At 50.1% G+C, this 12,780-nt stretch overlaps 1 protein-coding gene and 1 non-coding gene across 2 annotated transcripts; one reads left to right on the top strand and one right to left on the bottom strand.

The window, feature by feature from the left end:
* Positions 1 to 6,092: 6,092 nt before the first annotated feature.
* Positions 6,093 to 6,174, bottom strand: TRNAS-UGA (transfer RNA serine (anticodon UGA)). The gene has a single exon. It is a non-coding gene; the product is annotated as a tRNA-Ser (tRNA).
* Positions 6,175 to 10,385: 4,211 nt separating this feature from the next.
* LOC149344543 (uncharacterized) lies at positions 10,386 to 11,692 on the top strand. Its single transcript, XM_089547263.1, has 2 exons — positions 10,386 to 10,885; positions 11,344 to 11,692. The coding sequence occupies exons 1-2, from the start codon at positions 10,386 to 10,388 to the stop codon at positions 11,690 to 11,692; spliced, it is 849 nt and encodes a 282-aa protein (XP_089403389.1).
* The last annotated feature ends 1,088 nt before the right edge of the window (positions 11,693 to 12,780 follow it).

Genomic DNA, 12,780 nt, shown 5'->3' with positions numbered 1-12,780 from the left:
GAAGGGAAGAGGCGAAGGGTTCTGGGCATAGGGAGCATGCCGGAGTGGGGAAGGAGGGATGATAGTGGGCTAGGGTAAGGGTTGAGGGAAGAGAGTGTGTCTGTAGTCCGCGCCAGAGCGTTGCTTGTTTGTTATCTAGGGAAGGCTGGGGCGTGGAGTAGAGCTGGCGTGAGGCTCTGTAGGCCTTCGTCAGCTCGCTGAATGAGTGCATGCTCTCCTTCGTGAATCCCCGATGCGAGGGCACCTGAGCCCGGTTTAAAGAACCTCGGGCTAAAAGGTTGGCGGCCTCGTTTCCGGGATTCCCGGAGTGCGCGGGCACCCATATCAGCTCCACTTGGCGGGGCGAGGGTGCATCGGGCGAGTCCAGTATGCCAAAAGCAGGGACATGGACTCGGCCTCGAGCAAAATTTAGAATTGCAGTTTTAGAATCACTTAAAATGTACTGGGCTTCCGTGCGGGTGATAGCAAGTGCAATGGCGGCTTCCTCTGCAGCTTCTGGGGAGGTGTCTGGAGGGAGAGGTAGTGTGAGGAGGGCGAATAAAGAGGAGTCCACCACAGCTGCTGTCGCTTCATCACCCGTGCAGGCAGCGTCCACCCATACGGCGTCCGGCTCGGGGCCGTACGCTCGATGGAGTGCCTTCGCACGGGCTCTGCGGCGCTGCTCATGGTAGGACGGGTGCATATTCCTCGGGAGCGGCCTGATGAGGAGCTCCTGGTGAAGGGGTCGTGGGATGGCGAGGAGGGTTGGGTCGTTGGCCGGTATTCTGATTCCGAGGGTGTCCAGGATATACCGACCTGTGGAGGTTTGTGTGAGCCTGATGTACTGGGCCTGTCGGTGGGCCTCCACCAGTTCCCCGATCGTGTTGTGGAGGTCCAGGCCCAGTAATCTATCTGTGGGTGTGTTGAGGGGAAGGTGAAGTGCTACCTTGAATGCCGTGCGAATCAAAGCATCCAAAGCATTTATGTCATGTTTGGATAGTTGTAAGTATGGGGTAGTGAACAGCACACGGCTGAGGACAAAGGCGTGAATGAGGCGAAGAGGTCGCGCTCCTTCATGCCTCTGTGATGTCCCGAAACCCTTCAGATGAGGTGCGATATCGCGCCTACAACCTGCTTGAGTTTCTTGAGGGTGGTGGTGTTTTTGCCATCGTTCTGGATGTGCAGGCCCAATACACGGAGGGTGCCAAACTCAGGTAGCGAGTCACCATTCAGTTCAATGACAATGGGGGAGCGGGGAGAGCGGTGGTTCTTAGGACGAATGAGGAGCAGTTCGGACTTCTCTGGGGAGCAAGACAGTCCGATGGTCCGTGCGTAATTTTGGGTGAGTGTGGCTGCTTCCTGTAAGGTGTTCCCTATGCCGCCGTCACTGCCATGGGTGGTCCATAGGGTGATATCGTCGGCATAAAGAGTGTGCTTCAGGTGGGGAATAGTTGCCAATTTTCGGGCGAGGGGGATGAGGGTAATGTTAAAGAGAAAGGGGAAAGGACGGACCGTTGAGGGGTGCCGATACTCTGAAGCGTGTAGGAGGGGGAAGACAAAGGGCCGAAGTGTATCTCAGCTGTGCGGTCAGTGAGGAATGCTTGAATGTAGGCATACGTGCGCACACCCACATTCAATGGGGATAGGGCAGTCGTGATCGCCTGATCTTCAATGCGGTCAAAAGCTTTGGAAAGATCCAAAGCTAAGACTGCCTTGGTGTGACCCGGAAGAAGCGGGTCAAAAAGGTCGTGTGTGAGTTGCAGCGTGGCGTCCTGTGCGGGTAGCTCGACTAGTTCGCTCCCAATTCGAGCTCCAAATAAAAACAGCAAACACTATTCAGCTTCTGCTCGTTTTCTCGGGTGATGAGCCAGAACTCCAACAAATACCAAATTCTGGCTATTAAAAATACATTGCACACACTTGCACGCGCCAAAAAAGAAAGGTCACGTCCTTTCCATCCATCCGCTTTCCTTGTACTCTGCGTTACCTCACACCATAACTCTGCACTGTTCTTATAGTGCTTTAAGGGTACCCCCAAATACTTCCCAGGGGAGGTCGTCCATTGCATGTTAGCAAACACTGCGGGTGTGCTCTCCCAATCACCGTGCCAATATCCAATGCACTTATCCCAGTTAACTTCGCACCCGGTCTTTTTGCAATAGGCCCCCCGCAACTTTCAACACTTCTTTAATGCTTTCTTGGTCCGCGCAAAAAACAACAATATCATCAGCGTAAGCAAGCACTTTTACTTGCACCGACTGAAGAGTGAAACCGCAGATCCCATCATTGTGTAACAGCGATAACAGAAAAGGCTCAAGATAGATCGCAAAGAGCAGAGGCGAGAGCGGGCAGCCCTGCCTGACCGAGGAACAAACAGGCACAGGTTCAGTAAGCTGTTTGTTCACTATAATACGCGTAATACAGTTTTCGCACGCCATCAGTACACCTTGTAATATTACAGAGCCGACGTTGGCATATTCTACAACGGCGAAAAGAATTTCGTGTGACACGCGATCGAAGGCCATCGCCAGGTCAAGCTGCATCATGGCTACTCGTCGTACGAACGCATCGCAACATTCAAGAACAGTTCTAGCAATGTGCACATTCGTTCCAATGGTGCGACCTTTAATACCGCACGTTTGGTGCGGCCGTACAAGGTCCTTTATGACCTTTTGCAGTCTATTGGCAAGAATCTTCATAAACACTTTATAGTCAACGTTGGTAAGGCTTAGCGGCCGATAAGCTCCGATGGACAGCACTTTAGCCTGGTCTTCACCCTTGGGCACTAAAACCACGTGTGCTGTTTCAAATGACGGGGGCATTTTCTTTGTTTCATAAATTTCGGTGAAGACGCAGTGCAGAGCATGGGTGAGTTTGGCTTTGAAACTCTTATAAAAATCGCTGCCTAGGCCGTCAGGATCAGGAGATTTTCCGGCACTCAGCTCTTCGAATCCTCTTCCCACTTCGCTTATGCTGATTGGTGCCTCCAGCCCTTGTTTTATTTCATCTCTAAGCTTTGGCATACGAGACAAGAACATATCTGTAAACCCTTCTTCTTCAAGCCGATGGCGCCCAAGCAATTCCCTATATTGCTCAACAAAAGCTAACTGAATCACCTTGTTGTTGTTGTTGTGACTGAGAGAAGGATGAAAAGGAAATTGCACGGGCCTGCTACTGGCTCTAGCCAAGCCACTACCGCTGCCAACGTGCAGATAGAGGAGAGGTAAGAGATCAGAGGAAAGAGAGAAAGGCAAGAAAAGACGCGCGTCGCAGCAACTGCGTCCGCCGGAGCGGACGCTGCTGAAAAAATCAGATAAGCGGCCGAAGCCGCGCTCGCCGAAGCGAGATCAGATACTCCATCGTCTCTCTACTGAATCACCTTGCTATCATTCGTTACCTCGTTTCTGTACTAGATTTGTTTTATTTCATTTTGAGTCGCGTACTTCTTTTCGTCGCTAAGCGAGCGTTTAGTACGCACTTGGTCGAGCCAGAGACGTTCAGCACGCGCCCTTATCACGGCAGCTGCATACTTATTTTTTTCGATAATCTCAAGTTTACTTTTTGTTTCTCTTATTTCTTCATCTTCCTGGCTGGGAACTTTCCAGGCTTACGAGCAAGTCAAGTTGCCAATGTAGTTTTTTTTCTTTAACACGTTTATCATGGCAAACAACACTTGCTATTTCAATCGCGTTCACTTTCACTTGCTGTTTGAAATCTTCCCATCTAATTACCCAGTTCCCAGGCTCTGCTGATAGATATGCTTTAATACATTCATTAGCTTTACTACCAAAACGTTCATATTCGAGTCGCTGTGTTTTAAACTTCCAAAGGTCCATGAGAAACGAGATTTCTTTTTTTTTCCCCAGGATGAACGTAACTAAGCTATGGTCGGTAAAAGAATTTTTTCAGCTCGTAGCTCTTACACAAAGGAACAAGATCAAGGGACACATACGCTCTGACCAATCTCGCGTGACTTTCACCCTTAAAATGAGTAAAATGCGATGCTACCGAAAGAACTTCAGCAACATCATCTAAAGCATTTTCGTGTACAAGCGAATTCGACGATTGCGCACTTTTTTCACGGACAAGTCTTTTTGTAGTTCCGTCCTCTGCTTTACATACTCAGTTAAAGTCACCCAAAAGCACGATTAACCGCTCACAGCATACGTATTGTTCAAGACGCGCAAAAAATTCCTCGCGCTCGTTCTCTTTGATAGGGGCTTACACACATATGATCCTCCATAGTAAATTGCAATAAAGAAAATCAACTGCAAGCAAACGGCCAGTTTGACACACAGTTAAATTTTGTTCGACAATCCCCAGAGAATTCCTAATAAACACAGCACAACCCCCTGATGTGCTAGACGAATGGTACACACAAATGCTGTAGCGTGTCGTAAAAGGCTGCACCATACGGTCCGTCGTTTCCTGTCCTTCGACTTTGGTCTCCTGGACGGCTATTATGTCTAGGTCATTATCGAGGAACAACCGGCTTAGTTGGTACTGACGATTTTTGGAAGCCAGTCCCCTGACAATAATTGTTGCAATGCGCAACGCTCCAACAGGTGTCGAAGCCATCTAGTTTAGGTACAGGAGCCGTATGGTGCGTACCTCAGGTCACAAGGCGGCGGTGGAGGTCGACTTGCCTAGTCCATGGTGCTCGATGCTTCCAAAGCCGGTATTCCAACGTCTCTTGCACCTCTGCCTCATGCGTACGGACTGGAAACCCAGCCCATGCAGTCCGTCACCGAAAAAGGCCATCTCACGTCCACCGAAGCCACTCACAACGCACTCACTCAACTAAGGCGGCGGCTTAGCCGCCGCTCTTTGATCGGCCTGTATATTCGGCCGCGGTTTCAGCGTCGCTCGCCTCACACCAACAGTCTTCTGCGGTGGCTCGTCGCCCTCGCTCGCTTTAGGCTCTCCATTCGCACTGTGCTCTTGCGGTCGCTTTCCTCCTTGGTTGCTGGTTGACGCATCCGCCACTTCCATGCTTTCAGCATCTTGGGGAACGACGGGGGGTGACGCCCCACTCCCCGAGAAGACTTCGTTCTTTCACGTCTTAACATCTGCAGGCGGCGCTTCCTGTTGCTGCAGCTTACTGCTCAGCTTCTCCGCGGTTGTGGATGTTCCAGGAGTCGACACAGCCGGGCATTTTTCCTTCTCCACTCCGTCACCTGCCTCTGCTGCAGCGTCTTCCGCGTCAGCCTCGTCCATGACAAGCTCGGACGAGATGTCATTGTTAATTGGGACGGCAGCGCTCGCGTACGTGCGTACACAGCTGCTATCTTCATGCCCGTAACGGCGACAGACGCCGCACCTTGGAACGTTGCACTCACGGCTAATGTGCCCAGTACCATGGCAGCGCAGACACAGCGGAGCTCTTCCCGGTAGAACCACAAGAGCCAGCTCACCGCCAACCCTGACTTCGTGAGGGAGGTCTTCCAGTTTCACGCCAGGATTCATTTTCAATGAAACCAAGCGCGTCGTCGACCCCTTGCTGGCGACACCCTGGACGCGCCACCGTTCCTCGGTGACTTCGCTCACCTTGCCGTACGGGGCGAAGGCTACCCTCACGTCTTCGTCGGGCACGTTGTGCAGCAACCAGTGCAGCTTGACGCGGACGTCTTGATTTGCCGGGTCGATGACTAGACAGCGGCGGTCCTTCACTTTCACTTCCCGGGCAGAAAGAATTTTCTTCACCGCATCAGCACTGCTGAAGGTAATAGCCCACACATGGCTCATGCGATACGCCCCCAAGGCGATAACCTTGGGGAGCAGCATCAGCTGAGCAGCGCATCCCTGAAATTTTCGACCCGATAGGGACGGGCCCGCACGTCAGCGTGCAAAAAGACTGTGTTTAACACAACATTTCCTGTAGGAAGGGTAGGCAGAATCACCTGATATTCATCTTCCGGAGCAAAAATCCTGTTTCCGCGGCCAGACGTGGCCGCTGTAACCGCTCCAACGGAGCCCGTCATCGCACGTCCGTTACGCTCTGTGGCCGGAAGCCGAATCCCCCACTCTGCCACGACTGCCGCATACGGTGCACGCACTGTACTCCACCCTCTAACACCACAGGAAGGGGCAAAATAAATGAAAATACTCTTTCGCGCAGCCGACAGGATTCTAACCTGTGCGGGGAGACCCCAATGGATTTCAAGTCCATCGCCTTAACCACTCGGCCACGACTGCCTTTTTTTCTTTATTACCTGGCGTTGGCATTGCACAAGAATGACCAGAATAAAATTTCCAGACACAATGAACACATGGTATTCATATAGTCAGCCTGCCAGAAGCTGGTTTTGACCCTCTTAACAAACCGATGCACAATTTCATGAAAATAAATTCGTGCTGGCCGTGTGACGGGATCACAGTAATACCCTGCCATTCGCGAGCGCCAAATACTGTGGAGTCCCATTAACATTATTAAATCAAATGGTACAGCATCGTCGTTTTCAATGGACAGACACCGGGTTCGATGCCGGTGAGTGGAAATGTTTCTTTATCGTCCCTTGAAGTACGTCCCAAAAGTAAACCCCTTCCCAACAATGCAGAAAAATGTGATCTATCGTTTCTGGTTGCTTGCAGATAAGGCAGTGAGGACCCCACGGAAGAAATAAGCCCTCATCCTGTCAAAAGATTTTATAAGGCCAGTGCGTGCGGAGAACTCGTACGCATGCGCGTGGTAATAGGGGGGGGGGGGGGGACTTACATTGCACCTAACTATTCTACAAAGTATGCAGGTAACTTGTGAACCATTTTATAGCACACGCCCTTCTGAAACGATAGGACCTTGCTGGGAGAAAGCACTATCCAGAAGTTTGTAGAGGAAATCGTAATATCCGGATTCAATGGTTACCTCATGCTGTCCAGATATCAGTGTGGGTAGGATTGCTGAAATCGATGCGTGCAAACAGAAGTTAATTCACTTACTTTACTGAAAACACGACAAACAAACAGAATCGCATTTCACACGCTCATTCCAATTTCACTCGTGCAGTGCCAAAGATTAGGCGCTACCAATCAGAACCACGCCTTGCACACATACAGCGAAAGCTTGTATGCCATTGTTCACTTGCCAGGGCATCCCCCAGCCGCTCAAATTGCCGGCGACGGAGTTCCGCTTACATGACGCTGACTGCAGCCTTTTCATTACCGCCCCCCCCCCCCCCCCCCCCAAAAAAAAAGCGTTTTTCGGACTTCGGGAAGGGCGTGGGGAGCTTAATTTTCAATTCTTTCCTGTTCTACGAGCACAGTCTGGCGTCGAACATGCCGGCACCCTTCGACCTGAAAAGCTTCTTGCCCCCCTTCCGCCGCCCTCAGTTTTCTGTTCTCTTCTGGTCACATTGGCTGTGGCGTCCGTCGGAAGGTTTTCATTGCTGCCCTCTCGGTACTGGCAGTTTGAACAACGGCACTCGCTTGCACAATAATTTTAGGCGAAATGAAAACTGTCGCCCTACCTTGATTCTTATTAGCTCTCATTCGCTTGTACTACTCTTCTTTCCTAGTTTTTTTTTCGAGCGAAACGGTAGCAATACTCAGAGACATTCTATTTTATATCCCTTTCCCGAGTACATAAAGATTAAGTTCGAACTGTACGCCCAACCAATCAAAAAGGGTGCGGCCACTTTGGTTGCCACCTGATATCCACAGCCAAAAATCGCCGCAATGTTTCATCACAATTGAGTTTTCTTCTCAATCTTAGAGGTGGAAATTGCGTTAATGATGATTATTGAAGGATGCTTGACGTCTTGCAGATTCGATATTGCTCAATCCCGTTGAAGACACTTCTGGATAGGTTAGCTTTTTATTAACAATTATTAAACAAAGAAAGATACAAGCACGGAGAAAAGTTACTTGGAGAAAACTTACTTAGATTTGACTGACTCGTAGTTTTACGTGACGAAAACAGCCCTCGGCCCCGCCGGAACAGCTGGTTTTAAACGCTATGTCCCCTCCGGTTGGGGCAGTAACCAATCAGGTAACTCCACAAACATCCAACCAATAAAGCATTGGGGAAAGGAAAACATCACCAATCAACAACTGGGAACGGACAACACAGCCAATCAATGATTTTGGAAAGAAGATAACTGATCTCGACAAATAATGTACAAATATGTACACTTTCCACCATCAAGATTTCTGAGGATTCTCCCTTCCTCCCGCGAGCTTGGCGAACAATCTCGCTTTCCCACGGTGCAGGTTGTTTCAACCTCTGGTAAACCCAGGTTCGAGGAAAGTGACCTCAAGGCCCACCTGTTCAGTACCGTCACTTGAAAACTGCCTTCATGTCTGCAGCTAGCGTGGCAATGTCCTGTTGACCGCGCCTCAAGCTGTCAACGCGAGTCGCCATAGACATGGGACAAAAGCAACGCGACGCGACGCGGATCCGCCTTGCCGCAAGAACGTGCACAGTGAAATGCGACCTGACGTAAACGTTCCCGGAGAAGTTTTGACCTTTCCCGTATTCTCAGAATCCTCCGCTGTCCGGATCCCCTTATCCCGCTGGGTAGTGAGTGTGACTCACCCCCATCTCTGCAGTTGCAGGGAGGGCAGAAAAAAAAGAACTCAATGAACATTCCTTTATCGCGAACCCGGACTCGGCAAACAATGCACAGCACCGTGAGCTTCACTATCACCACCGGTACGAAACAATAATTTCAGGCGCAAATTAAACATAAAATATTACCATTTTGGAATCTCCTTGGCCGTCAAAGCAATCCCCATGTCTGATTCCATGCATACAAAAAAAAAAGAGACCACATGCTTGATTCGCGACGCTGGGCTCCTTCAAGTACATGATAGAAACAAGAATCCTTTGGCGTTACCGAAAAGGGCAAAGGTTTTCGCGTCGTTTCCGGGCTTGAGTTGGGCTCGTGCAGTGCAAGAGCTGGGCCAAGTAGGTCAGGTTTTCGTGTGGGTTCGGCCCAATCAACAAATTACGGACAGAGCAGAGCTCTGCAATGCGCACACCTTAGCACAGAAAAAAGCCTAAGGGGCCACTGTAGCACTCGAGATCCCATCTTACGGTAGTTATTGCCGAGAAGCGGACAGTCCTTGTTTCAGCAGTAAGCATTGTAACTCTTGAGTATATGAGATCGAGCCATGTGGGGAACGTGGCAAGAGACATCTATCTATATTTTCACTACTGGCAATGCGAAATTCGATAAAGGATCTCACAAAACTCGTAGCGGCTCATTGCATCCGCGAAGAGCCTGCGCCCGTACGAATGGTGAACTACAAAAGCAACGAAAGATTGCCGTTCCCATGCCAGTGGAATCCTCTGCTTTGGTTGTCCAAAGACACCGGCATGGTGCCTTATGCTGCCTAGAACCCTCAGTAGTGAATATTTGCTTCCCTCGGCTGTCAAAAACATGAAAATAGCTAATCTGGTATCGTGGTCGCGAAACATACGTGACCGACTTCGCTGTTGCATCCACCCACCACTCACATCCACTAATCGCCACTCACGTCCACTCACAACAACTTATTGTCACTCATGTCCACTCACATCCACTCATCAATCATGTCTACTCACCGCTCACCTCTACTCACGCTCACATCCACTCACTCGCACTCATACTCATCTCCACTTACACTCACACTCATGGCCACCCATGCTGACATCCACTCGCTGGCACTCACACTTATGACCACCGACACTCACATACACTCACTCGCACTCACACTCACGTCCGATCACACTCACAACCACTCATTCATGCTCACACTCGTGACCACTCACACCTACTCACTCGCACTCACACTCACTTCCACTCCCTCTCATGATCACTCACACACTCACAGATGTGAGTGTGAGTGAGGCGATATGGGTGCACTCATGAGTGTGTGCCGACCTAAGCCAATTTTATATACACCACAAACCACGCAGATGGCGAGGCGCAATCGCTACTGCGCATCAGAGATGGAGAGAGAGAGGGAGACTGTAGGCGAGGCGATGGAGAGCGCGCGGCGGCGGCTCCGGCGGCGGCCCCGGCGCGCCAGCTGTGCGCCGCGTGACGTCACCCGCTCCTCGCGCATGCGCAGCTTGGCCTTTCCAGAGCTCCGCGAGACGGCTCGGCGACTAGCGTAGTGTTGCTTTCGCAACAAAAGGAACACCTTCAGCGCCGCACATGTGCTCTAATCCCTCCGTGTGCGGTAACCCTTCCCCGTGGTCATATCAACAAGATGAAGTGTGTACCTTGCAACTGGTCGCCACCAACGATACGGAACCTCTGGCAGCGCCACCTCTCGTATGCCGGACCAACGAGGCTGCATCGGCGTCACCATCGTCACCGACAGCATCATACACGTCATCTATAAAAGAGCGACACCCACCTTCGGCACACTGTGGGTTCTGCGGCTGTGCCACTGCACGGACCGCTAATCCGCTTACCTTCGCTATGCAGGTGGGTGATTCCCTTTTCGCTAAGAAAACTAGCAACTATTGCCTGGTACAGCTGCCGAGCCCGCAGTGTTGCCTTGAACTTGCTGTTGAATGTGTAAATGTCGTTCGCGCTCTACTACTACTGTCGGGCGACGTTGAAACGAATCCGGGACCACTTAATCTTGATGATATTATGACTGAATTACAAAAGCTGTCCTCCGGACAGTTACAACTTATCACTGAAGTGCAGGGCCTTAAAAGTCAACTGGTAGCAACTGATAAATCAATATCTGCCCTAAGTAAACGGATTGCTGACCTCGAAACCCAATGCGAGTGCCTTACCACCCTTCGAGCCGAAGTGGAAACACTTCAAGCAAACGCTGATAGAACGACAGAGCAGCTCTTTGATTTGAGCACGCGTCTGGACGATCTCGAGAACCGCTCGAGAGGAGACAACCTAGTATTCTACGGCCTTCCGGACCCAAATGAAAAAGAGTCTTATGACCAATCAGAAAAATGGCTGAGGCTTAACTTGGTTAAGCCTGGAGAATGCGAAGCATCATTGTGTCGCGTAATTTGGAGGCGCACAACCACAGCGACGGCGCGAGGTGGGCCCCCGTTTCTCCACTGTAGTGACGTCATCGTGTCACGTGGTGTGACGTCATGTATCACGTGATTTGGAGGCGCACAACCACAGCGACGGCGCGAGGTGGGCCCCCGTTTCTCCACTGCCGTGACGTCATCGTGTCACGTGGTGTGACGTCATGTATCACGTGATTTGGAGGCGCACAACCACAGCGATGGCGCGAGGTGGGCCCCCGTTTCTCCACTCCCGTGACGTCATCGTGTCACGTGGTGTGGCATGGCATCATCGTGTCACGTGGTGTGACGTCATGTATCACGTGATTTGGAGGCGCATAACCACGGTGAAGGGCTGAAGTGGTAGCTAAAGTAGTATGCTTCGCATAAAAAACAATCATTCAACACTGCCTTGACACCCTCAACCTGGTGATAGAACCTAAAGAAATAGAGCGCGCACACCGCCTCGGCCGCCACAGCAATGACCGCAAAAGGCCAATAATAGTGAAGCTGTCATCATTCAAAACAAAAGGAATCATACTCTCGAAAGGCACTCAGCTTAAAGACACTGGTTTCAGCATTGGCGAAGATTTTTCTCTACCCGTTCGAAACGCACGAAAACACCTTGTGGCCTTTGCTAGGACCAAGTCTGCACCCTTTTCCCTCCGTTACAAAACGCTGCACATGGGGCCGAAACGGTATATCTTTGACCAAGCTACGCAGTCAGCCAAAGAAATCCCATAGGAATCTTTTCGCTGTCGGAAAGCGCGCAAGCAGCCGCCGACTAACTGTCGAGTTAATCTTTCCTTTTCTATAATCTACACCAATGCACGCAGTTTTCTTCCAAAGCGCGAGGCCTTGTCTAATCTCCTTTTATCTTCGAATTTTACCGTTTATCGTAAAGATCGTCAGGGCAAACGCGGAGGAGGTGTTCTTATTGCTATTAACAACCAAATTTCGTGTTCCCTTGTTAACATAACTTCAGAACTAGAAATATCATGGTTAAAATGCAGCGCTTCACCACAAACTGTTCTGCTTGGCGTGTGCTACAGGGCCCCTAACACCAACCCGTTATTCGCTCCTAAACTAAACGAATCTCTAGATCAAATTACAAAGAAATACCCCACTGCACAAGTTGTTCTCTTTGGAGACTTTAACTTCCCGAGTATAGATTGGCAAAATGTAGGCCCACTAACAGCAGGTAACTCTGAAGCTAGCGATTTTGTAAATGTTTGTTTAAATTTTAACTTGAGGCAAATGGTGCTCGAACCGACTCGCGTTACGCACGAATCTTCAAACATCCTAGATTTAATACTCACCAACGACCCTGAAAGCTTATCATCAATTACATACCTGCGCGAAGTCAGTGATCATAAGGTTATTCACGCCACGTTCAAGTTTTCCCCCATCTCCCGCCAAACGTTCACGAAAACCATCCGCCTATACGATAAAGGAAATTACGAAGCAATCAATAGCGAACTAGAAGCTTTTCTGCCTTGTTTTCAATCAGTATTTCATCTCCGGACTCTCAGTGATAACTGGTCAGTCTTCAAAAACAAGATAAACGAATTCAAGGAGAGGGCTGAGTCGGGCCGGTTGGTTCATGTTGAATGGTACGGCAAAACAGCGCTGACGGACAGGACGGAAGAAGATGAGACAAACACATGCGCATGTGTTTGTCTCATCTTCTTCCGTCCTGTCCGTCAGCGCTGTTTTGCCGTACCATTCAACAAGATAAACGAACTATCACACAAATTCATTCCCTGTATCAGCTTTCATGCAAACCGCCAAAAACCGTGGTTCTCACATGACCTTAAAAGATTAGAAAGAAA

This window comes from Amblyomma mixtum, chromosome 5 (genome assembly GCF_055824585.1).
Source record: "Amblyomma mixtum isolate Tamu chromosome 5, ASM5582458v1, whole genome shotgun sequence".
Lineage (NCBI taxonomy): Eukaryota > Metazoa > Arthropoda > Arachnida > Ixodida > Ixodidae > Amblyomma > Amblyomma mixtum.
The sequence above is the reverse complement of the archived record's forward strand: the minus strand, read 5'-3'. Positions and strand labels throughout refer to the sequence as shown.

What these genes read in the sequence shown, in the direction of transcription:
- LOC149344543 (XM_089547263.1), top strand. Translation starts at nt 10,386, where the DNA reads ATGCAGGTGGGTGATTCCCTTTTCGCTAAGAAAACTAGCAACTATTGC. An exon ending in TCTTATGACCAATCAGAAAA is followed by an intron (nt 10,886 to 11,343) that starts ATGGCTGAGGCT and finishes CGCATAAAAAAC; the next exon opens with AATCATTCAACACTGCCTTG.